The sequence below is a fragment of the Echinops telfairi genome, unplaced genomic scaffold, assembly GCF_000313985.2.
Source record: "Echinops telfairi isolate 266 unplaced genomic scaffold, ASM31398v2 ScPeMD7_7424;HRSCAF=8462, whole genome shotgun sequence".
Taxonomy (NCBI): domain Eukaryota; kingdom Metazoa; phylum Chordata; class Mammalia; order Afrosoricida; family Tenrecidae; genus Echinops; species Echinops telfairi.
The window spans coordinates 61,519,787-61,545,686 of record NW_022111324.1 but is presented as its reverse complement, the minus strand read 5'-3'; the positions used below and the strand labels follow the sequence as shown (position 1 = coordinate 61,545,686).

The 25,900-nt window shown below is 49.9% G+C and overlaps 1 protein-coding gene across 3 annotated transcripts in view; it reads right to left on the bottom strand.

The window, feature by feature from the left end:
• SMYD2 (SET and MYND domain containing 2) overlaps positions 1–25,900 on the bottom strand; it is a 61,854-nt gene that overhangs the window by 12,843 nt on the left and 23,111 nt on the right. For 2 of the 3 annotated variants that reach the window (XM_004699890.3, XM_045298220.1), the window contains exons 2-6: positions 19,337–19,400; positions 10,543–10,653; positions 7,999–8,059; positions 7,240–7,364; positions 968–1,035 (exon numbers count right to left, since the gene is read on the bottom strand). In XM_004699890.3, the coding sequence (XP_004699947.1) occupies positions 968–1,035; positions 7,240–7,364; positions 7,999–8,059; positions 10,543–10,653; positions 19,337–19,400 (429 nt within the window). Of the gene's footprint in view, positions 1–967; positions 1,036–7,239; positions 7,365–7,998; positions 8,060–10,542; positions 10,654–19,336; positions 19,401–19,498; positions 19,536–25,900 lie in introns of those variants that run through there. The other variant, XM_045298219.1, reaches the window with a different exon arrangement.

Sequence of the window (25,900 nt, the reverse complement as noted above, 5' to 3'; positions counted from 1 at the left end):
CCTGGACACTTGTCTCTCAGGCTGGGCAGCAACCAACATCCACACCAGGAGCAAAGGCTTCCCCCACACACAGCCCAGGAGTGAGGCAGTACCTACATCCACTCCCACCTACGGCGGCCCCTGCAGCACCGGGACGCAGCAGTGTGCAGGTGGAACCAGTGCCCACGTGCCGTGCAAGCACTCACATGGGGGCTTGGCAGGGAAGGGCTTCAGCGCTCTACTGATGAAGTGAGGGTTTGCGTCTGGAGGGCCGGAGGAGCACTGTAGAACCCCCGAGGCCCCTGGAATGAAGCCCTCACTTCAAAGACAGAGCGCAGGACAGCTCTGACAGTAGTGGACTCTGCAGCAGGCACACGGCACATGGCCAGACCTGCTTTTCGATCCACTCCCGCCAGAGCCGCTGAGATCCCCATGTGCCAAGTGCCTAGCTGTTCGGGAACGGCGTTGAGTCCTCCTGGAGCAGAGAGAGGAAGGCCTACGGCGCTTTGAAAATTCACTCCAAGTCCATTCCCCTCCTCCAAATTGCGCTGGTGTTTTTCAAAAGGGAGAGATGGAGACGCAGCTCATGGATGCTTTACACCAGCCTGTGGCCAACTCTTGGTTGGCAATTAATGCTTCCCTTTGAGTATAAAGAAACCCAAAGACTTCCAGAATCACAGATATGCAGAAAGCAAATTTCTCAGCAGGACACAGGCTGTTTCTTCTACGCGCACTGTAAAACGTTCTCTAATAACAGCTCGCTGCCTGGCGGGGCTTAACAAGCAACTGTTCTCTTAACTACTACCTTCAGATCCTTAAGTGTAGGGGAAATATTTTGAAATCTGGCAGAATTAAAATAGGTGTCTTAATTCACTTGGAGTGTCATGCCTGGCACACGCAGTTAGGTGGGTTATTTAAATATATTTTAAAAATCAAATTAGTGTTAAATTAGTGAAAAAGAAGAGGAACGAAGTCAAACTCAGCCTACTCGGGAAATATTGCTGATCCCAAATGAGAAAGTTCATCATCTTCAATTGTGAAGCCATTGCAGTTAACCTGCAGGGGGAGGGGGAGGGAGAGACAGGAAGAGAAAAGTGAGTGAAGCTCCTCTCTGGGATGGAATCATTTCACTGACTTGCACCTTTAACAAAAAATCCAGGAAGATGTACTGGTTTAGTGATTTACACTCTTTCTTTTTTGGCCAAGGCATAACTTTGTACAAACAATCTGGCCCTCTGGCCCAGGTGTGAACAAATAAACACACGCAATCAAGGCTGGAAGTGACACTGTGGATTAAGCATTGGGTCGTTCCCCTGCGAGGTTGGTGGTTTAAACCCACCAGCCGTTCTATGAGAGAACGATGAGGCCGTGTGCTCATGCACAGATCACAACACCCTGGACAGCTCTGGACAGCACGGGCTCCCTGTTCAGAAAACCCAGTGTCCCCCAGGCAGTTACAAACCTTTGTACTGTAGCCCTTAGTCCAGGGTAAAGCGTGGCTATCTGTTTTTGCAGTCAACTTGAATCATTGCAGCACCTCAGGGGGCGGTAATCACTCAATTTGAGAAACAATGCTATTATATAAGGTAGTGAAGGGTCAGATTCCACTCAAGGCAGTGGATGCGGTTGGGACTCTTAGTCTATCCTACCTACAGCAGTCCAGGAATGCTACCTAGACCCCCAGGGCTTCATGGACTGAAGCCTGCTGGTAGGCGTGAGAGTCAGGATACTTGACATCTAGTTCCCATGATGCCACAGATTTTGAGATCCTGAGATTGTTACTGAATCCCTTGGTCCTTAGTTTTCTCCCCTTGAGCGAAAAAGGAGTCACTTGACCCAGTGCCTGTCTTACAGGGTAAGGGGGTACACAAGAGAGCCCTCATCAATCTATCTAGTGACTGCCCGCCCCCCTGACCTCACAGAGACAGAGTGACCAAGGGCTTGAAGTAAGGAAACCTTGGCCCTGTGGTTTGAGTCTCAGTCAAACCAGCCTCCTGCCACTTGCCCATCCTTTGAAAGAAAGTGTCACAGTACACCACGGGCTCTAACTCCCCCACTGTGAACACCCAGCTTGGCTGAGACTGAAGGTACAAACTTGGACATCCCAAAATTCTACATCACTCTGGACATGCAATCCTTCCATAGACACTCAGGGTGAGTCTTGGTGAGCCCTCTCATGCCAGGCAGCGTGGACAGAAAGATGAACTGGCTATAACCGGTGCCCGCAGGGGACACCTGCCTCCTGGGAGGCACCAAGAGGTGCTCTCCACATGTTATCGGGCACCTGAGAACTGGGCAGGAGCTCTTCCCTCTTCAACATCTCAGATGTTGCCAGTGGGGTCCAGGGAGGAACAGTGACTTGCACAGGCCACAAAGCCAGAGACTGCAGAGAAGACTGACTAGGAGCCATGCATGCTAGCCTGGAGCCGCATGTCACACCAGGAGACAACTCGCTGTCTGTTTCAGGTCAACAGATGGGCGTGCTAAAGCAGCATTCGCTAAGCATGCACTTCAGGCTGGATACTGGGAGAGGGTTTGCACACTTACTTTGCAGCTGTGGAAGCTGAGGCTTAGGAAGGTTGGATGACCAAGTGGTTTGTTCAAGGCCATGTTAACAGGGCAGAACAAGGGTCAGAATTCAAACTGGACATCCTGACAGCCAGGCTTGCTCCTGTCACACCATTCCATGTTTCTTCTAAGACTGGTCAGGTTGACTCAGCGTTCATGTGGCTCAATATCACTTAGAACTAACTGGCCAATGGCTACGCTGGAAGACCTCACCACATAAAAAAAAAAAAAAAGGGCTATGGTGGATCTGACCTGCAGTACTTACAATTCAATATGAAACGAGGAGAAGGGAAGGGCTATCGCAGGTTTGTAGTAAAACAATTCTCAGCCTTTGAAATCCTGAAGTAGATGATGTATCATGTTAATTAGCCTTTTGCCAACTCCAAGTAAGCTGACCTATTCTGTGTTCAGAGTATTAATCAGCGGAGGAGCCCCAATGGTGCAGTTGGTTGTGCTTGAAGCCGCTACCTGCAAGGTCAGTAGTTTGAAAGCACGGGCCACTCCAAAGGAGAAAGATGAGGCTTACAACTCCTGTCAAGAGTTGCAGTCTTGGAAATCCTCAGGGGCGGTTCTACTGTCCTACAGGGTCACTATGAGTGAGAAGTGACTGGAAAGCAGAGTGGTCTTTGATTATTAGCCAATGTCCAACAACCAACACTAGGTGAGAGTAAATTAAATAGCGTTTACTGGAGTGCCAACTATGCCTTACTGTGGGCTGGGTGCCGTCAAATCTGTGCCAGCGGAAAGCAACCCTCCATGCACGAGAACGGGCCACCCCTCGGTCCTGCACCATCCTCACAACTGCCATGGTTGAGGCCAAGGCTGCAGGCCTGTGTCGGACCCTTTCACCGTGATCTTCTTTTTCTCACTAGCCCTCCACGTTACCAAGTAGGAAGACCTTCTCCGGGGACTGGCTTCTCGTTACGGGTCCAGAATAATGGCTACGGTCTCGATGAGTACTGGGATGCTTCCGGAGTGTCTGGCACCCCTCGCATGACCAGAAATATTTGCAGAATGGAGAAAACAAGAAATTGACAACAATTTTCAAAACTGACCTAGGTATAGTCAGCCACTGACCACCTCTGGGGGAAGCGGGTAGGGGGATAGGGACGCTCTTGTGTTTCCTGGTCTCCTTCCCTGATGTCAATCCCCCTGGGTCAGTTCTCTGACCCTACATTCATTTTTGAAGGCTCTATGAATATCAATCCATTTCCTGCCTTTCCTTCCTCTTCTTACTCTGGAAGAGTGCGCACGCATGTGCGCACGCGTGTGTGTGTGTGTGTGTGTGTGTGTGTGTGTGTGTGTGTGTGTTCATAAGCAAAGACTTCTATAAGAGCAAGTGTCATTACTGTTCCTTTTCGGGAGGCGGGATGGTGTTTAAGCCAAATTGCATAGCAATTTGCTTGCCAGCTTCCCTTTCCTTTGAGATATCCCTGGAGGAGAAAAAAAGTGAACTTGCATATTAAGAGAGATGCATGGGCCACAGTCCTTTTTTTCAAGTCCAATCAGGCGTAAGTGCCTTGCTAAAGCTATTCTCATAATTAGCATTTAGACTAGATGGAGGCTGCACACCAAAAATACACTCCCCGGGCACGCACATGTTCCTGGTGATTACAACGCACCTCGATGCTGTCGGAGGAGGAGGGCAGTCACCTTGTGCTGCCAGCTGCTGCGGGGCCACAGTGAACCCACAACACCCGCCCATGACTCAGGGGGACAGGGCTGCGGCTGGAGCAGCAGAGAGGCAGCCAGGTGCCAAAAGGAGCGTCAGAAAGGGCGCGGAGATCTGGTTTGTTCCCGGTGTCCTAAGGATAGGCAAGGGCTCCTTAGCAGTTTCCGTAAGAAAAAAGGTATGTGTGGATGCCTAAATGTACACACACACACACACACACACACACACACACTCTCTCTCTCTCTCTCTCTCTCTCTCTCTCTCTGCCAGTATGGATACGATAACTTGACACATGAAACTATCAAATCTACAAAGCAAGGACGGCTGATGTTCCTAGTTCACTGGTACCGTGGCTGTGAATTCAACGATGGCTGCTGTTGTTACTGGGTGCCATCACGTGGATCCGGACTCTCAAGCCCTCAAGTGGCAAGGAGCAGAACTGACCCTCTGGCTGTGCCTGCCTGCCATCTTCAGGTGAGTGGTTTACCAGGTCTTTCTCCCACTGCTGCTGCATCAGTTCAAAACCACCCAACTTTAGGTCAGTATCCAAGTGCTCAAACAGCGGCACCAGTTTAACCAGGGCTCGTTGGGAAAATCACCTACTTGCTTGTCACTCCAAAATCCACCCGCACGGCACTTTTGTGGCCACTCGCAAAAGCCACAGAGCAGTGACATCTTTGAGTCACTCAACATGCATGTCCCCAGCTGAGGGTGAACCAGACAACATTCTGCCTTGCTTCAGCGCTCACGGTAAACCAGCATCCTTCTCAGAGTCTATCTACCAAGTGTCACACATCATCACACTACTTGAGTCGATCACCAAATGTAGCGCTGAAGCCCTGCCTAGAGTTCCTATGTTTAGGAAAGTTGTGCTGTGTCTTGCGGAGAGCACGTGTGTTAGACATGCTTCAGTCTGGCGATTTTGCTGTGGTGTTGTTGGCCCGAGTTCAGTGTCAAGGGATCAACAATGCATATTACGTGAAGAAAACAAACCCAATTCTGTCAAGTTGAAGACCTCGTGGCACAGAGCAGAGCAGAGCTGCTCCCTAGGGTTTCCAAGAGGAAATCTTTAGACAGCCACATCTCTCCCCTGGGGAGCAGAGGGGCCGATCTGAACCTTGGCCTTGTGGTTAGCAAGCCGCCTGACACCCGAGCCGCAGTGCTTCCAGAGCTCCTGGGTCCCTTCAGAGGGTTGACTTGCCAGCAGTGTTTTCTTTGGGGACCCCGGGTGGCACAAATGGTTTGCAAACGGCTATTAGTCTAGAGTAGCGGTTCTCAACCTGTGGGTCGTGACCCTTTTGGGGGTCAAACGACCCTTTCACAGGGGTGACCCGATTCATAACAGTAGCAAAACGACAGTGATGAAGTAGTAATGAAAATAATTTTATGGTTGGGGGTCACCACCACATGAGGAACTGTATGAACGGGACGTGGCCTGAGGAAGTGGAGAACCACTGGTCTGGGGGCTGGGGGCTGGCACTCGCACTGCAGCCTGTGGGATCGCCATGCACACCTCCGGGGACAGTCCCGCACTGGAGCACTGGCATGCCCCTCGGTCAGAAGCGACTCGATGACAATGCTTTAGTTAAGAAACAGGAAAGAGTCCTGCGCTACACATGCCACTTCCTTGTGTTCTGTTTAGCATTTTTATTGTAAGTGGGTGAAGGTTTACAGGGCAGGTCAATTTTCCATTCAACAATAAATAAGCGTTTTCTCATCTTGTCAATCATGGTCCCCGTGGAGTGGTACCACTCACTGAACCCACTCCTTGCTGCTGTTCCAAGTCCCCTCCCTGACTTCTGAGCTGTGTCCTTGGGCAAACGCTGCCCTCTTATCTCACATGGTTGGTTGGGGGGTTGGTTTGCCTTGGTTGGGGGAGGGGGGGGTGCTTACCTCACCAGAGCTACTGTTCACCACATGCTTTATGGCTGGGCTGAAACTTAAGCAATCAGGGCGAGCTCTTTTCCAGACGTAAACGGTGATCCAGGGTCACCGTCTTGGGGACTTCCACTAGTCTCGTATACCGAGTTTCATTCCTCATTTTCCTCCCACTGCCCAGCACCCTCTCATGCGCTCATCCTAAAAGCAGTCGGCAGTGGGAGCCAGGCACCATCTAGTTCTTCTGGTTTCAGGTTGGTGGAGACCACGCTTCACGTGGACTAATTTTCTTCACTATTCTCTGCTCCAGGTGGAGAGAGACTAACAGTATCTCTCGCACCTGAGACGTCTGCTGGCAAGCTGTGAACATCCCAATCCTGCTCATCAATGGAGAGTGGGGCAGTATACCGTGAACTATATTATGTCAACTGGCTTGGAGGGCCCCTGTGACTAGTCTCCAGCAACCCAAACCTGGACTTGTTCCTCCCAGTGCTTGGTTCTTGCTAAGACGTTAACAAAGCTTTGCCCCATTTTGCTCTAGTATTTACACGGATAGGTCTACAGCACAAAACTAAGTTCGTATAAGTATCACCTGCCAAACCCTGGTACGGTTTTGAAACTTCTTACCTCTTCCCACTTGGGCATCTTGCCTGTCTGCGCACACACCCATGTGTGCATGCCTGTGCTTTCCCACGGTGCTGGGTTTATGTGTGTTGTGGGGTCTGTAACTCGAAATCACTCTTTTCTGTAGTGATAGATACTGTGGTAGTCACCCGCTTCCCATCTCCTAAACTAACATGTGTCTATAATCCAGCTTTGTGATTTTCCCTCTCCCCCTCCCCTCAACCATCAGAGCATTTCTGCCTTCTCTGGGTAACCCTGTGACCACTCGTTTGTCTCCATAAACTTTCTGAGCCAGAAGCGAACTGTCAGTGCTCAGCTCGTCCGGGAGAACCGGCCCGGGAAGAAGTGGCTCTGCCGAAGATCACCCAGCATGTCAGTGACAAGCAGGGCCAAGTGAGTCAAGAGCCTGCCATCAAGCGGATGCCTTCCTATTTCCATTCCTCTTCACTCAGCGGGGCCAGCTGGGGCTCAGAGAGGGAAAGCCTCAAGGAAGTGTGGCCTCAGGCTGGCATCCTTACCTGTGCAAAAAGCACCACGAGGCTCTCTGTGGCCGGAAACTCCAGGTGCTTGGAGTAAAAGTGGTGGAGAGCGGCAATGTCGCTCTGGATCAAGTCCCTCTTCTCATTGTCCAGCTTATCCAGATCTGTGCACAGACAAGCCCGTCGGTCATGCATCAGGGCGAAACCCTCGGTTTCTCTTTCTCCGGTAACTGCCCAAGAGGACAGCGCCCCAAAAGCACTGGGCTAGGGCAGACCCGGCTGCAAGGAACCCATTCTCCCCTCCCTCCAGCAGCCAGAAGTCACCCCGGCCACAAAACTCCGTTGTCCAGCAGCAGTGGTCAAGAAGGAGCACCAGTGACTGACAGCCAGCCTAAGCCTGGTCTAGGGCCCCAGGGTGGCCCTGGGATCTATGTCGTAGTCAAGCAAGTGGGCAGCCTCTGCTCTAGTGCTTTCCAATAAGGGCCTCAGCTGTTTACAGCACTGCAGCGTGGCACAGATCCCAAAATATGCAGTCAGCCGGAGCAGCCAGTGGGAGACGGCCCGGGATGCAGTATTCCACCTTGAGTTGCTACCACCCCTTGATTACTTCCTAGTCATCCTGACAAACCAGGAAAAGGCGTCAAACAAACTCATTTTTCAAAAGGGCGTGTAAGCCAAAGGGAAAACCAATCATTAACAATAGCAGCGCTGCCGGAGGCACAGGCTCTCCTGTTCTCCAAGCCCCTCATCCCAGTCCCCCTATGGACATGCCCGCTCCCCAGCGAGGGCAGGACTCACGGGACTCGAACTCCTTCACGGCTAGCATCTTCTCGGACGGCGTCCTCTCGGGCTGGATTTTCTAGGCATCGGAGAAGAAATCAGAGACAGATTTGACCCATGAGTGCAAAAAGTCCAGCTTTTACTTTTAAAGCCACGTGGGGGGAGGGGCGGGGGGGAGAGAATTGACGTAGTGACCTTACTCAATGAAGAACCTTACCAAAGGCATCGCAACTTGGTCTGCGGCTGTGTTTGCCTGACGTCCACATTCAATACACTCACTCACACGGTGTCTCACCCCCAGCGCCCCCCAACTCCGATCCCAAGCCTGTTCTCTGCAGGGCTCCTAGCACCCAGATAACACTATGCACACAGTAGGCTCAGAAATGCTTGTTATGGGAACGAATGAAGGCGGGGAGACCACTTTCCAAGGGGCCCTGACTTAAAAGGCCTAAGTCTGTGGACCCACCATCCTATTTATTATTTCTCCTTCTGAAAAGGAATAAAAACCACCCCCCCACCCCCCCACATCCATTTCACACTTTTCTTTAAGCAGAGACGAAAAATGATCTCAAATTCTGTTTCAAAAAGAACTCTTTTGGTTGTATCTAGGAGCCCAGATTCACTTTAAACGTGTGGCGGTCTTTGTTCTAGACACCCCAAGAGGAGCCGACAATAGTCAACCCACTAGGCTTTGAGGACATGAATAAACTTGGTGTTGACAAGAGTTCAAAGGCAGGAGCTCAAGAGCTGGCCCGAGGCCATGTCTTTGTAATCTGGCTATTCAATTTGGGGATACAGGTGGTCTCACAGGGCGCACTCACCTCCCTAGTTAACATGTTAAGCTTCCCTTGGTGGTTTGGTAGCCTGTCTCCCCTAAGCCTTTGCAAGCCACCAGAATACAAATGGCCTGTTTTTTTTTTTAATCACTCGAGACCCGTGGAGATGAAACGATGGCCAGGTACCTTGTCATTTAAATGGACGATTAGTCAGAGAAGCAATTATCCCACAAGTTGAATGAAACGTGTGTAAACTTATCACCACATTTGGACTCCCCTACGAGTGCCAACACCTTTCTGGGGTTCTTTTGTGTAGCAGAGATCTTCTGTTCACAGGGAGCCTCTCCGGAAGATTAATAAGTCATCTTGTCTGGGAAAGATTTCCATTCAGGAAAGTACGTCAGTTCCTCTAGGGTCCTGACCACAGCACTATCAATAACAGCTGAAGATCGGCCACCCAATCCTGCCCCAACACCGTTGACACATCTACTATCGTGGCTCATTTATCCCGACAGCACATCCGATAGTGGCCCAGGGACACCGTGTCCCAGACCCTTTCATTCTACAAAATGCTCTACTTATATTTTCATAACTGTTATCAAGGACCTCCACCTTAGCTGCTCCTCCTTTGGGCAGAACAACGCTGCCTTTTCGCAGGCTCACCCTCCAGGCAGCCCATGAAGAGCTTTGGTTACTCTGAGCCGCAGCAGTGGCATTTCAGAGAGCACCTGACTGGAGCTGACACCAGGGAATGCTGACCTCAGGGGCCTGCAATGTTCTCCTCCTGTTGACACAGCCCAGCATCCACGCAGACGGGCTCACTGATATGGTCACAGAAGGAGAGAGAAAGTCTAACGGTGCAGGGAGCAGGAGGTGAATGGGAGAGGTGGAAGAAATGGCAACTTTAAAAGATTTGCAGTAGAGCCCCTGCCACCCACCTGGTGTCAGCAAGAGCCTCCCCGGAGTCCAGACTGCTGACCTTCCAGCAGCCATTCCATTCTCAGCCCTGGGCGAGTCCCGGGGCAGTTTCCTACTCTTTGGAGCCTGGTCCTTCCAGAGTGTCATTATTGTGCAAGGAGGAGTCCCCCAAACCAACCAACCAGGACGAGTGGTGGTCACAGTTGGTCACAGAGCAACTGGCTCCCACTGTTCAGGCCCAGCACGGTTACGCACACAATGGTGGATGGCTATTGTCTGCCCCGTCAAGGGCACCTCCTTGCTTTCCTTCCAGTTTCTGTTGTCACTGTTGTGAACCCAATTCCCCGCCCCCTGGCTCTATTTCTATCTTTCCACTCTTTCTCTGCTCCTTTGCTTGTCAGCTGGGTGTTACCTCGATTCCTCTCCTGCTTACACAAAGACACAGAAGGGGGGTGCGCAGAATGTCTGCAGGGGGGCAGATACAGTCGTTGCCACAGAAAGATGGAGAATGCTATGCACCAGCTCTCAGCTTAGTCTTTTCCCTAGGGAAGCTCTATTGAGTCTGGTCTTTCACACCTTGAAAGACTAAGATCTCACACCTTGAAAGACTAAGGTCTTCCCTCCACCCCCAAAGCTCAGAATGTCACTGCCATGGTGGCTATGTTCCTGGTCCGCCCTAGGGGATACCCTAACTGCACTGTAAGGCAGACACCCATCCATCTTGTTCCCCTCCGTCCACCTGGATGTCACAGGAAGCAAGTCAAGAGAACACTGGACAAGATATGGTCACCGTGGGCCAGTTATTCCTCTTCTAACCTTCAAGGGGAAAAAACAGAAAATTCACATGGACACTAGCCCATTTCTTCACCTGTTTGGCCAGAATCCTTGCTGTTAGCCTAACAGCCTCGGAGGGATTCCAGTTTTCCCCAAAAACAACCATGGGAGAACATTCCAACTTGTGCATGGGCCAATCTTCTTTCTGGGAAGATGGAAAATATCATTTAGGAAAAAAAATCAATAAATAACGAAATAATACACAGGAAAATTAAATGAGAGAAGAGAGGATGCTGTAAGTCCCCTTGGCTAAGGTCAAGAGAAATATGTTTCCTTTTGGACAACAGGAGGGTATTCACCAAAGCTAAAGAAAACAACATCTTTTGAGACAGATGTGGCTGCGTAACCTTGCTGAGATAGTTAAGGTTTATTGTGCCAACCTGGCTGATAAACACATGTGGGATTATTTGAAGGACAGAGAGATAAATGGCTCGGGAAACCTTGCCTTTCTAGTACTCGGGTCTCTTGCTTTCTGGTGGTCAGACCAGGGTGCAGCTGCCTTAGCCAGTTCCCTGCTTCACCTGGCAAGGCTCACTTCCTACAAGACATCCACACGGACCTACCCCGATGTAGTCCTGGGCGCTGGAGAAGCCCAGCTGAGATGCGTACATGCTCAGTGATTCGGCTTTCCTCCTGCAGTTGGTGTCACCGTGTGTGTTTTGTGAGATTGAGGAGGACTTTGCAGATCGGTGTCAGACATATGGGCTAATGTTGGACTTATGGGCTTAGACAGCACTGGGTTGGGATGCTTTTTTAATGTACATTTACCCTTTAGATAAAACTCTCTCATGTACATGAGTTTCTGTGGATTTGCTTCTCTAATGTACCCAGACTAACACACTTGCCTGGGGCCTGATCAAGGGTGTTGAAACGAGAAACCATGCTCTGTGTTTCTGCCCCCGAACATCTTTTGGCAGTCCCTTCCTACTGCCCAAAGCAGAGCCCCCTTTCCATGCTCTGTCTCACGCTGTCGAATCGGGTGAGTGACATGGGCAGTTGCTGCTGACGTGGCCCTGCTCCCTGCAGTCCTGGTCTGGCTCTGTTCTCACGTCAGAGCAAATAAATGAGGGCTGACCTACAAGGCAACTAGCTCCATTTCATCAGTGACAAAAAGAGCTCAGAGAGGAGCTTTCTTAGGGACCCTCAGAGTCAAGGCAAGGGCAACGACTGGGACTATTTACAAGAACACAGTCTTCCTAAGTACTCATCGGATAAAAATGGGAATGCTGCCTTCCTTACTGGCGGAAATCTTGAAGTTTGCTTTTCTGGCGAGGGGAAGGCGGGCTCCCATTCCTGGAAGGCACCCTCAGTTGAGATGGGGAAGCCCAAGAGAGGACACAGTGGAAGGCCAAGGGAAAATAGCTCTCCGAGTGGGCGGGCTGATTCTGCTAGGGCTGGTGACAGATGGTGGGTGAGGTGGCTGTGAGCTGACTGGTACCTTGGAGGTCACTGACAACTCTGATAAAGCTGGTTTGAGCAGAGAAATGGGTGCTCGAGAGAAGAGGAGACAGAGGTGGTGAGAGAGGTGGGGCATTTATCCCTGGGTGTGAGGAAGGGATGAGGAATCACCCCCTTGTCAGAAGGCACATCGGTACACTGCTGGGAGCCCCCAGGCTTATTCCCACATGACCTGGGCCCTGAACGGTGCTTCGCACAGCCTTCTCCCCTCCGGAAACAGCAAGCCCAACCTTGCAACAGCTCAGGCCACCCACCTGAACCCTCCTGGGTTTCCCTCTTTCCTTGGATGTTATCTAGATGCTGACCTTTTCTTAGCAGCCACCTTTCTGCCCTGGAGCAGTGGCCTGCTGACTGCTCACCATGACTGCCTGGCCCCGGCCCCTCCAGTCTTCTCCACAGGCAGCCCGTGAACCTGTTCAGTGCGACACAGAACAGGCCACTTCCCCACAGCAGTTTCCATGTGGGGCCGCCTTCAAAACACCAGCCATGCTGCTGACTCGAGACCCTTGGCACTTGTATTTCCTGGCCAGTAGTCCCCTCCCCAAGAGAGCCACATGGCTCCCAGGCCACTCTTCCAAGTCTCTTGTGGTAATGAGTGTCAACCGAACCAAGATAACCCACCCCAAACAGCCCTTCCTCCACCCTCCCCCTTTCCCTGCTTCATTGTTCTCAGTACTTCTCCCCACCTGACAGCTTACCTCTCTGGTAGTTCGGTTTGTTTAATACCTATCTCCCTCCCACCGTGGAACTAAAAGAACGTAGCATGCTTTATTCAGGCTGGTAACCTCAGGACCTATAACAATACCTGGCATTTACGGGGCACTCCACATAGTCATAGGATAAATGGCAATGGCTCCTTACCCCCTGCTTTCCGTGCCTAGGGACGCAACGCCACTTTGTGATTAGTGAGGTCTGTGGCATGGCCCCTTGGTGCAAGTTCTGTGTCAAGATGCTCTGCAGAGTTCAATAACCCTGTGCCAAGCATAGAACCGGGAGTGAAAGAAAAGAACCAGATCTGCACAGGGTAGAAGAGAAGGTGCTTGAGCAGAAGTCTAGGTGGAGAGAAGGGGCTGCAGAAGAGCCGGACCCAGCTGCAAAACAAAGAGAAAGACAAGAACAAGAACAAGAGCAGCAGCAGCAGCAGCAGCTGAGACCTGAAGGACCAGGGGGCCCGCAGCTGAAGACAGGTGGATAAATCAACACCTGCTGGAAACTGCCCACTGCCCGCAGCAGCGCACGGAACCTATGCTCTAAGACCGGTCTCTGGCCTTGAAGGACCTTCCAGCTGCAGGTATTGTCAATGATGGGCACTGGCTTTGGTATCTGACAACGGCTAACCCCTTCCCACAAGAAAAGAGCAGCTAAACATTACAGTGACGCTTAGTAATATAATCAATTGTTATTTATCCATATACTGAATCAATCGCAGTAATGTAAATCAATGTGACTCTAGAGAACAAATGCCGTTATTAGCATGTATTATTATGTCCTCAAAGGGATGGGAGGCGAGCCGAGTGCTGCTGAGCAGGAACGCTGGTCCGGCCTCAGGAAGCCTGCATTTCTCTGGCCAGGCCGCTGAGACACTGGCAGGCCTCTGGGGCCCTTCAGGCCTGTCTCCTTGGTTGTAAATTGCATGGTCCTACAATTTTTTAGTGATTTCAATATTCTGAGTCTACAGTTTGATACCTTCCAACAGTGATAATTGGATGTAAAGCTTGAAGAACTACCAACTAATGCTGAACCTGAAACCGGACTGACCAGGTGACCTCAAGGGTCCTGGCTAGAACCCCCTTTCCCAGGTACACCAGCTGATCCCCGGAATTCCTTAAAAGCAATACCGGGAACACGCTGCTCAAAAACCGGTTGGACTTTGTTCAGGTCTTAGTTCATTACACAAGGTTTGCACGGACCCCGCAAGGCAGGGCGAGGAGCTGACGCCTTCAAGCAGTAGACAGCCGTGTCAGACGACGAGACAAGGGCGGGAGCACCTAACCTTAGACACGGTCCCACGGGAGCAGTGAGACCAAGGAGCTGGCAGATCCGAGCCCTTGTGGAATCACCCGGATTTCATGAAGGGAATTTACCCGCTCACAGGGAATGCGCCCTTTCTTTACTGATGGCCAGGAAAAGGTGTGGACCAGCTCAGTACAGGCACCTCAACACCACCTCAAATCACAGCTCTGATTCTAGAAAGAAAGCCAAACAAAAAGGTGTACCAGCATCTGGTGGAGCTGCTCAGCAGGTTACAAAACTGTCTTGAGAGCCTTCTCCGAACAGGGCGATGCCTCTGGATGGTACTAACGGTTACACTGGACTCCTACGCTAACGTTTGGGGGTTTGAACCTCCCCAGAAACACCTCAGAACCAAGGCCTGGCAAAACTATAAGGACACAGAGTTCCACTCAGTACACGTGGGGTGGCCAGGAGTCTAAAGTTACTCGATGACAGCTGAGAACAATCAGAGAGAGACTTGACATGTCTCAGAGAATCCAACAGACGCCGCTTACCCCGCCACCCCCACCTTCTGCTCTTAAGAAATGAAAAACCAGACCAGACCAAACCCACTGTCAGTCAATGCGGACTCCAAGCAAGCCTACTGGACAGGGAGTCTCTGAGACTGTAACTCTTTATGGGAGTAGAAAGTCCTGCCTTTCTCCTGTAGTTTCGAACTGCTGAGTGAGCAGTCAGTCCACTGTGTAAACACGAAGCCACCAGACTGAACAAAACTGGGCGTGGGGTGAGGTGGGGGAGGGGAATTTCAACTGATCTGATGAAGAGGAACAAATACTATCAAGGAACAGCTTTATTGTATTCGCGAGTATTGGCAGTGTAGAAAACAAGGATTTTACAACTATGCTTTTCAAATCCTGTGTCAGTTTTTCTGTCGCTTTTCCTATTATCTTCTTCAAAATGTAACCTGTTCTCCCTTCCCTGACTGGAACCCTCAGGACGTTCTCGATGCAGCAGGAGCCCGCGTTCCTGTGTAAGAAACAGAGGGAAGCCTGGGAAAGGTGAGGAAGCCACAGACCGGAGCTGTGGTGCCTTTCCTCGGAGGAAAAGCTGCTCGGTGACTCCTTGCTCAATGCTCTCCTGCGCTTCCTGGTTTATCCATAACGGGCATGGGTTCGGTGTTGTTTCTGATAATAAACAAACTTAGGCCATCACATCTGTAACAAAGCCAAACACAGAATTCCTGGCACCACTGGTCCTCTTCCTGGCCGTCTCACTTCCAGGCCAATCGAGTAATTTACTCTGCGCGACTTTAGTTTTGTGTGTGAGCACAATTGCTTACAGATGCATAACACACTGCACCGTTGTCTCGTGGTGCACCACCCCTTCCAGCAATGAGAGGGGAGATCTCCATCTTTCTGCTAAAGACACAACTGCAGCCTCTCTGGTCAGGGGGCTGCACTTTACCAGGAGGCTCCACTGGCCATCTCTGAGAGCTTCAAAAGGCTCATGGGCAGATGGAATGCAAAGTGAATGGAATTTTCCACACACTTTTCAAAGTCCCCTTGTGTATATATGTGAGACCTTAAAATACAGAACGGCATGGAAATACCCCCGAGTTCCCAACACGCCCCTGCCCTTTTCTTCCAGAGGAAAGATGCAAAAGGAGCAGGGCCCCGCTGAGCATCCTACAGGAAGAGGGCCACTACGGCCAAGCCAGGCCCGGGGCATACGCTGTGTTTCATATTCCCCACCGTTCACGCACTTTCCCCTCTAACGGCGACATGACACACTTGGGAGGCGGGGCTAGAGAGGTCCGAATATGAGATGCTCCAAAGACACCAAAGTGGATTTAACCAGAACTGAACTTATCACTCAGGCCCCTCACTAGTTACCCAGTAACAGAGACTTGGTTGTAGAAGCATATACTAAGTATTTCCTAAAATGTAGGCACCTTGTTGGACAACAACAAACAACTAGAATATCCCTGTATCTTTAGTTTCCAACTTGGTCTTTTCACCCCATCGGGGGATGCTCCTTCCTACTTTCTTTTATTTTTTAATCCTTTTATCGGAGGCTTGTACAACTCTTATCACAATCCATCCATCCATCCATCCATCATGTCAAGCACTTTTGTACATTTGATGCCCTCATCATTCTCAAAACATTTGCTTTCTACTTGAGCCCTTGGTATCAGCTCCTCATTTTTCCCCGCCCTCCCCACTTCCCCCTTCTTCAACTCCTTCCTACTTTCAAAGGCAAACTCACAATCCTAGGACCTCCACTGACTTAAGTCCGCCTTTGCTTATTCTGAAGGGGCTTCAGAAAGTGTGCAAAAATCCCATGACCCCTTCATTCCACTTTTTCGTGCAGGTCCCTCGTATTGTCTACAGCTGCGATGCACCCCAGAGAGTTCTGCAGCACAGGGCAGAATGCTGGGGTGCACTACACAGAAAGTCTATATAGTGACTTTCTAACATGATCCTCTCAAACATGCCATGGTGCAATTTAATGAGTTACTTTCCAAGCACATTTATACAAATAAATAGATTTCACTAAAATACACACAGGTCACAAAATAATACACCTTGCTATAAAGGAAGCCCCGTTTCTTTTACATTTCCTCCCTTTACCCTTTTATGCACTGTCAAGTGAAACCAGTCCTCTGGCAGGATTCACACAGAGTCAAGTGAAGCGAGAGGGAGTACACGGAGTAAGATACAACCCAGCTGATAAAATACAGCAGACTCCCGCAGCACTGCCAGGCTGGAAGGGGTGGGCACAGTGCCCACAGCTCCCCAAGATGCCTAGTCTTGGTGAAAGAGGAACCCCTCAGGAAGGAATTCAAGTCTCTCTAGAGCAGGGGTCCTCAAACTTTTTAAAGAGAGGGCCAGTTCACTCTCCCTCAGACCCGTTGGAGGGCCGGACTATAGTTTAATATAAAAAACTATGAACAAATTCCTATGCACACTGCACAGATCTTATTTTGAAGTAGAAAAACAAACTGGGCAAAAACACCCGGGGGGGCCAGATAAATGTTCTCAGCAGGCCGCAGTTTGAGGGATGCCTGCTCTAGAGTCTTGGAGAGGTTTCTGACAAAGAGAAAGGCATTAGAAGAAGTTTCTCCTTTCACCTCATTCCTCCTGCTCTGTGCCCACCCCCACCCCCCACTCCCACACACACAGTACTGGAAGCTGAGTGTACAAGTCGAGGCCCAGTCTGCCACTATGTGACCTTGGACAGGCACGATCCACTCTAGACACTAGCTTCTTCTCTAACCTTGGGGTTGGACCTGATAACCAATGTTCCAATTCAATCACCTGCTTGGTGGCCCTCCTCCCCTGAGGGCTGCACGTGGGGCCCTGCTCTGAAGAAGACCCCTCCAGGGGCTGAGGAAAATGTTTGCTTAGGTGTCAAATCATTCAATGGCCTTCATCTCAGTGCTTTTGGTGTGCCACTTTTTATCCTTAAGCACAGCCTCTATGACAGCAGTCTCCACCTGTGGGTTACGACCCCTTTGCGGGTCAAACAACCCTTTCACAGAGGTCGTCCAATTCATAACAGTAGTAAAATGACAGTGACGAAGTAGCAATGAAAATAATTTTATGGTTGTGGGGTCACAACATGAGGAACTGTATTAAAGGGTTATGGCATTAGAAAGGTTGAGAACCACTGATATACACGGCTCTTGGTAGAAAAAAAGGTTCCCCACCTGCCTCTGCACTACGCACTTAACAGAAGCAAAGAAAAATGGAATGGCAGAGTACTCTCCAGGGCTGAGGCTGCCCTGGTCCAGGGACAGGGTGACTAGCAGAAGGAACTCCCCATCATCAGCCTGCACCCAAGCGAAGGCCCCTGAACATGGCAATCCTACTACTGCTTTTGCCACCCCGAGGTTCCTTGCTACTGAGACGTCTTCTCGGTGTGATTTGAACCTTCAAGAGGTTTAATTAAGGGCAGGGTGTGGGCTGACAAAATGCTCACTGTCAAGTAAAAGCTGGCATCCTAGCCTAGCCCCTCCAAGTTGACATATTCAGTTATGCGTGGCAATAAATGAGCTTTCTGAGTCAGCAATTCTGAAAGAATGGTGCCTGGGGTCCTATTCTATGTGATGCTTCTTCAAAATAAGGTCACCTTGGGAGACCTAATGGCCAGCAGCATAGCAGCTCACCTGTAGGGGAAGCCCAGAGGCACCTGTGCTTCACAGCACTCTGTGAAGAAGGGTCTGCAGCACACCTCACAGCAGGGGAAGCCCATTTGCAGCAGGTGTGCCACTCTTGTCCTCATGTTCTAGAGGCTGCCTATTCAGTTTAGGGTTAGAATTTTTTTAAGCCCCTTAAATCTGAAGTCTGCTGCTTATTCTTTGCATAAAGCTTTGCTTCAGCCCAGCCTGAATGCTACTTAACAAATTCTACCTTACTGTAGGTGACAGTATTACGATTGAGAGTTTCACATCTGTACTGAGCTGCATGGTTTATACAGAACCTCCTTATCTACTCTTGGCACTTGGCCCTTATAACCCATCAGCTGCTGGGCGCTGTTTCCCCAGTTCTCACCTGAAGAAGCCGAGCCTGAAAGATGGTTTGTGACTTGCTACACTCAGAGTCAGCACACAGTAGGGCGGCTGGGACCATGTCTTCCTACTATTTTATGTTGATTGTCTAGGATTGCTTCTCTAAGGATCATTAAGGTTCACTCGGGTAGGGCTTAAGGGGTTAATTTTTCTAGACATGTTTAACTTAAAAATACAAACCGATGAATTCCCTGGCAGGCCTGCTCCTGAAACACCTTGAGATCCACTAGTTTCTGAGATCTAGCCCCTGATACACTCTCTCTGTCCACCATTGGCAGGAACAAAGCATGAGCACGATTCCAACGCACCAGGACCCTAAGGAGGCTTTCCAAGACTAAACCTTCCTGGAAGCAGACGCCTGTGGAGTGGCTGGTAGGTCTGAACAGCAGACTGTGTTCGTTCAGCAGCCTAATACGTAACCCACAGCGCCACCAGGGCATGCTCCCCGACAACTCCACAACAAGCTCCAGGTACAGTCTCATTGGGCCTCAGCCCATAGCCCATGGAGCCAGCCACAGGAAGTGCCGGGAAGTGAACCATGTGGACAATCTCTAGGACCAATGGAGGGGTTTGAATTTCCCAAGCCAAGTTTCAGATTAGCTTCATTCTGGCGAGGAGTTCTTGGGGCCAAACTGTCAACTCTGGTGACAGACTGGTCTGTCTCTTAACAGGGCTCTCCACAATCGAGGCTCCAGACTGAAATGCCATCCCACAATTGAGCTTTCTGGCGGGAGCCACCAGAAGGTGCTGAGATTGGGCCCTGAAGACTGGATTAAAGAGGAGGGGGTGCTGGGGTCCTGATCTTCGGGGACATCAGGCCCTCCCTACCAGACGGCCCGGCACCTACCTGACACTCCACATTGCAGTAAAATGCCTGCTTGCATCTTCCACACTTGGACAATCCTTCTTTCCTTAAAAACAGAAAGGGCACTGTAGTGGCGAGAGGCACAGAAACGCGAAGCTGCACATTGTAGCATGCAATGGAGAGCAGAGCCAGGTTTCACCTTACCTTCCTCTCCCCCTGAGAAGGGGCATTTTCCCAGAGGAGACTGACCAGATTCAGTCCTTGAGGAGTGGGCTGACTGAAGAGTAAGTGCACACAGGTTTACCAAGCCCCAGCAGCATGAAGGGCACCTCGTGGGAAAGGAGGACCGTGCTCTGAGGCTCAGGGTGAGGCTGGCTGGGGAGGCCTCAGCCTCCGGCACAGTCTGCACCCTGAGTCTCCACTCTGGGCCGAGCCAAAGGTGCTGTGCCCTGACTGTCTTACCTGCTAACGAGGAACCCTGAAGGGTGCAGATGGTTAGGCACTCGGCCCCTAACCGCCAGGCTCACAGTTCAAGTGCACACAGGTGCCTAGGAAGAAAGCCCTGGCACTCTACCTCTGGAAAATACACTGTGGGAAACCTTACAAAACACTCATGGGATCATTAATCATCAGACTTCAAGTCAGGATAACTGGTGTTCGGTTTGTTGGCTTCAAAGAGGAATAGACAGAGCTACCTGGTGACACCACAGAGGCGGGATACTGGGAAAGCCATAGGCTGGGGAACACACACTGTGAGTGGCCAACTTTAGCACCGAGAAGCTGCAAAGATATGCAGAGGCGCGTCCCTTCTCAGCCTGAGGTGATCTGCCAGCATGGCTCTCTACTCACCGGACTCAGAAAACCCCACAAAAGCATGTCAATCAACAAGTCAAATCTTTGAGTCCATTTTAAGAACACCCATGAAACTGGCCAAGCTACAAGCTTATGTGTATCTGGAAAGTTATCGAGTGTCTGAAAGATGTCACTCTGCAAACACAGTGTGTGCCCCTCTGCCATTACCATGGTGGAGCTGGTTGGCGTGCCCAGGCTAGACAGTGGGATACGGTGGTGGCGACCTAAAAAGAGTGTCGGGATTTTGCTCCACGGGTGTAAAAATGCAGAAAGGAACACTGAATGTAAGGGTTTCGATGTGGAGTCCAGAGAGTTAATGAGCACATTAATGAACCAAGCCCCCAAGATGCACCGGCAGACTCACACGATTCATGGTCGCATGGACCCCGGTGTGAGCTCCCCTTGCCGCACTGAAAGACGCCTCTTAGGGAAAAGGTACACCACTCTTGCTAAACCAGAAGAGGCTGCACAAAAGGAAAAGAGAGCCCAGAAGACACCGAAGAAACCAAAACGTGTGGCTCGGGAGTAAATCAAGCTTAAACTAAAAGTTCATAAAAGTAAAAATATACATAAAGAAATGCAAAAGGTGCGAGTTAGCATGGGTCAGTCAAATGCCCCGTCCGGAAAGCTAAGTCGAAAAAGGGTGCACCCTCTTCTCAAGCAGAGACACCCTCCTAAACAGAGCAGCCCGGAGCTGAGTGGGGTGTGAACGGCACCCTCCCCGTGTCAGTGTTCCATTTAGGTGTGACTCTTCTGCCTTCCCCACGTCAGGTCAATTCTCCCGGTGCCTCGTGTGGGGTTTCCCTGCTCCCTGTGCAGGACGGGGCACCGGACATACATCCTAGGGGTTAGGGGTTAGCGTGTGTGCTGTCAGACAAGCCCAAGCTTTCAGCCTGTGATGCCGCTGAACTCAAGCACACAGGATTTTTACATTTTCATTTGTTTAAGTGGGAAACAACTGTGCCCTTTAATCCAGAGAGCTATCAGCGAGGGGGAACAGGCGCCCTCACCGGGCGTGCCGCAACCACTCTGACTGGTCAAGCTGCCAGCCCGGCGGGGCTCCCACGGAGGGCTGGCAGGTGTGCCGCCCGCCCGCTGGGCAGACACTGCGTGGACATCACTGTCGCCAGGCTGCGGCCGCTCACCAGCAAGCGGTCGGTAGTCACATCACTCCCACGGAACCCGGAAAGTTTTCCCAAAATGCCTACGGTTGGAACTCACCAGACTGCCTGGCCGCTTTAATGACAATACTTGGGTGCAGACTGAGGAACGTGGGGGAGGAAAGCGCGTGTTGTGGGGGCTGCAGCGCAAATAGCCCGAATTTGCACAGCTCAATAGTCCCGGGAGGAACCCACAGATCCAGCTGAGTGTGTGTGTTCTCGGGCCTAAAATACTCTTGGGGGTGGGGGGATGTGCCCCTCTGAAGGGCTCCTAGGCCTGACTCTGCAGGTGGGGACCTGATAGTGAGGGACAGCCAGCCGGCGGAGGAGGAGGTGCACCTTCGAGAACGCCGGCCCCCCCCAACACCGCCACCCCGCCCCCAGTGTGGCCTGGGAAGAGCCTCCAAGAGCTCCAAGCAAAGCAATGGGGAGCAGAGGCCCAGAGGGGACCTCCGGACGTGCTCTCCACAGCCCGTGCCCTTGGAAATGCACAGTGGGTGGGCAGCTGAGCCCCACTGCCAAGGACAACCCAATACAGCCCGTTTTTAGGGTTTGTTCCCCCAGGAGTCAGAAGACCTTGCTGAGAATATGAGGGAAGCCCCAGCTTTCCCCAACAACTAGTCTCCCACCCCCCCAACTAGAAGCCTTGCTAAATGCCAGTGGCTTGGAAGGCACCCAAAGTCCATACTCAAGGGCGCCAAGGCAGCCCTGGTCCCTGGGGTAGACCTCTTAATAAAAGGATTTGGAAGGCTGTCACATTCAAAAGGGGTATTTACTGCCTGCACACCGTATGGGAAAAACAAGGATTACAGAAGTCTCCAGCCAGCAGTTAAGTTTGATTTGGAACCAAGACTTGTTTTCAGTCTCAAAGTAACAGCCCAGAGAGAGCAGAGACCGCGGCCTCTGGTGAACTGGGAACGACGCACTAGTGGGATTTCATCCAAAGAGCACATCTCCCAGAGGCCAGGTTCCAGGGCTACCAACTGGCCTCACAGCCTATGAGCCACGCAGAAAGAAGAACAGGAAAGAAAAGAGCTCACTGCTAAGTGTCAGCCAAACATCATGCAACTTCTATTCTCAAAGTAGGGTCTTCAGTCTGCTGCTGGGGGTGGGTATTAGCTGCACGGTCAAGACTATTTTCAACATCACACTAAGGCCTGGTGTGCTTCCCTCGCCCACCAATACCTTGACAAATTTTATGCAAAAAGGGGGGTCATGTAAAGCTGCAGGTACCAAACTGCGCTGGAAGCCACTCTATTATTCATGCCAAGCTGTCACAGTAAGGCCAGCTATGGCTAAGAATGCCCCTGATGAAGCGTTACAAGTGTGACTTTCAGTTAATCTGAACTCCTGAGTATCTATCTCCTTGCCATTCTGTGGGGACACCCAAAAACTGTCCAAGAGATTCTGCTGTACCCCGAAGTGCCGCGACTCTCAAGAAAAACACTGGGTGATGGAGCCGCGGCAGAAAATTGCTGCTTTTCTCCCTTGTGATATCTATCACCTTTACTTGGAAGAAAGACTTCAGATAAACTGTGGTTACTAAGACTGGAGTATTTGCAGGCTCGCTCTTGAAATGAATGGAGTGGGGCTCTATGCAGTCAGTGTTCACTGTCAGTGATAAAACGAGGCTTTCAAGCAAAAATTACAAGTTTGGAAAATAGTTACCTGCCACCTGAGCTTGATGGCTTCTTAATAACTAAAATGATTTTCTTGATAGGTTGATGATGTTAACAATTGTGTCTTTTTGATATGCTAGCATGAAAAATCTATGGGGCTGTTCTACTCTGTCCTGTCGGGTGACAATGAGTCAGGACAGACTCTCAGGCAATGGGCTTGGTTTCCCTTTGTTTGTTTTGTTTGCTTTATGGTGAAATTAGTCAATATTTAGAAGATCTGTACAATTTAACCAACCGTTTTCAAATTACCAGTGTTTGATGTTAAGTTACTACAGTATGCAAAGGTTAAAAAATTCATTAAAAATACAAGATGGATGTTAATGAAACAACGGTTTATTTCTATGGCTTCACTGTACATTACAACTGGCCTTTATGAAATTACCACTGACTGTGTTTGAGCACTGCATCAAAGAACAGTAGTCACCATTATCTGAAAAGACTTTAAACACTTTCTTCTTTCTAACTATAAATGTGCAGCCAGATTTTCACATATTCAACCGAAAGGAAAAAAAGTCATTAAAAAAACACATTTGAGAATTCAGTGGTCTTCTAGGAAGGCAAATATTTAAGAACTTTTGCAAAAATGTAAAAACACTTCTTTCTATTAAATTCTTTCATTTTAGAATGTATTTCTCTCCAAAAAAAATATGTTAAGAGTAATGGTCATTTTAAAATGACATTTTAAAAAATTAATGTTTTCATTAAACTATGGTAAATGTTGATACACAGCCCAGATAAAATTGTTCAAGGTGTTTTTTTAATTGGCAAGACCCTGGGACCAACAATTTTGAGAATTGCTGATGCACCTTAATAGCCCTGTCAGCTCTATGAAGGAATTATTATCATCCCTATTTTCTAGATAGGAAATAAGTAGGCACAGCGGCACAGCAGTTAAGCACTCCGATAACCAAAAGGCTGGCAGTTCAAACTCACCAGCCACTCACTGAAAAGACCTGATGACTTGATCTCCTAAGAATGACAGCTTTGGAAACTGTAACAAACTCAAACCCATTGCCATCTGAGTTGATTCTGACTCACAGTGACCCTATGGTGCAGGGCAGAACTGCCTGCCCCAGGTAGTTACTGAGACTATAACTTTTTTCTTTCTTTCCTTAAATCATTTTATTGGGGGCTGGTACAACTCATCACAATCCATCCATCCATCCATCCATCGTGTCAAGCACATTTGTACATTTGTTGCCATCTTCATTGAGACTGTAACTCTTAACAGGAGTAGAACTGCCCCATCTTTCTCCAGCAGACTCATGGTTTCAAACTGTTGACCTTGAGGTTAGCAGCACAACTTGTAACTCCCCTTGGATGCCCTTAGGAGGAGCCATTCTTCTGAATCCACTGGATGGCACACACAGCAGGGGTGAAATGGAGCCCCTAACAGTTTTAACTGGCTAACAGGCTCAACTGAAAGGTTGGAGATTTGAGTCCACCGAGAGGCACTTTGGAAAAAAGGCTTGCTAATTCACTTCTGAGAATCAACCACTGAAAAAAAGTTTTACTCTGACACACGGGAACCCTGGTGGTGTAGTGGTTAAGCATTGGGCTGCTAAACACCAAGTCTGCAGTTCAAAACCACCAGCCACTCCTCTTAAGAAACATAGGGCTTCCTACTCCCATAATGGTGTGTCTTGGAAACTCACAGGGGCAGTTCTACCCTGCCCTATTGGGTCACTATGAGTTGACATCGTCACAATCAATGGCAGTGAGTTTGGTTTGGGTTTTTAAGGGCTAATGAGAAAGCTTTCTACTCCTATAAAGAGCTACAGCCTTGGAAATCCAAAGGGCAGTTCTACCTGGTCCTACAGAATCCACTAGAAGGGAGGGAGACTCTGACACAAGGCTGCCATGAACCATAATTGACTCCACAGCAACTGGTACTTTAATGAGGAAATGACTAGACCAAGGAGGTCACAAGGCAAGTATGTAGAACACAGGAAGTGTATTTTCTATCTTCTTCAAGCCATTTTTCCTTGAGTACCATAAAATCTGTCCACAAAGATATGTTACATGAACCCACAATAATAAAATTAAAACTCACTGCTCTTCAGTTGACCTCAACTCAGAGCAACCCTACAGGACAGGGTAGGGCTGCTCCCGTGAGTTTCAGAGACTTTTACTCTTTACAGGAATAGACAGCCTCCTCTTTCGCCCAAGGAGTGGCTGGTGGGTTTAAATTGCTGACCTTGGGATTAGCCACTCAACACGTAACCACGACGACACCGGGGCTCCTTGCCTGGTGGATGTTAGTAGTAAAGATTAAAAACAAGCAGACGCATTCTCTCCACATCTCCACAGGCCTACAGCTCCAACGGCACCCTGTTGATACCACTTTGCTTCAAAGACACAAATGAAGGAGGCCTTTTCAAAAAATGGGATTTGGAGAGCATCCTCACTCACAGCCAACTGCCCCAGAAGGCTGATTTCACTGGAAATAAGACGGGCAAAAGCAGGAGTTGGGTTTTGTACCCCCTCCGTACAAAGCAGTTCTCTCCCTGCCATTCTGCTTGCTGAACTGAGTGCTCCTATAGGCCAACACGGGAAAGCTTGCACTGGTCCTTGGGGAGCGGGAACATGCCCCTCTCACTAACTACTGAAAAGCCGTCCCTGGCACTGACACGGAATTCACTGTCCACTCCTCGAGCCAACTGCTTAGTTTGACGTGAATTTTCTCAACATAAATCCCTCTGACCGGAGCCTTCACAGGAAACAGTGGCAAAGCCAAAACACCCAGGGAAAGTGAATAACCTAAGAAGCAGCTTTGATACACTTTGGTTGGAGCAACTCTGGCTGAGGGGGGCAGGGGGTGGGGTGGAGTAGAACTCACACTGAAACTACTGAGCTGCTGTGTGTGTATGAGAGAGAGAGAGAGAGAGAGAGAGAGAGAGAGAGAGAGAGAGAGA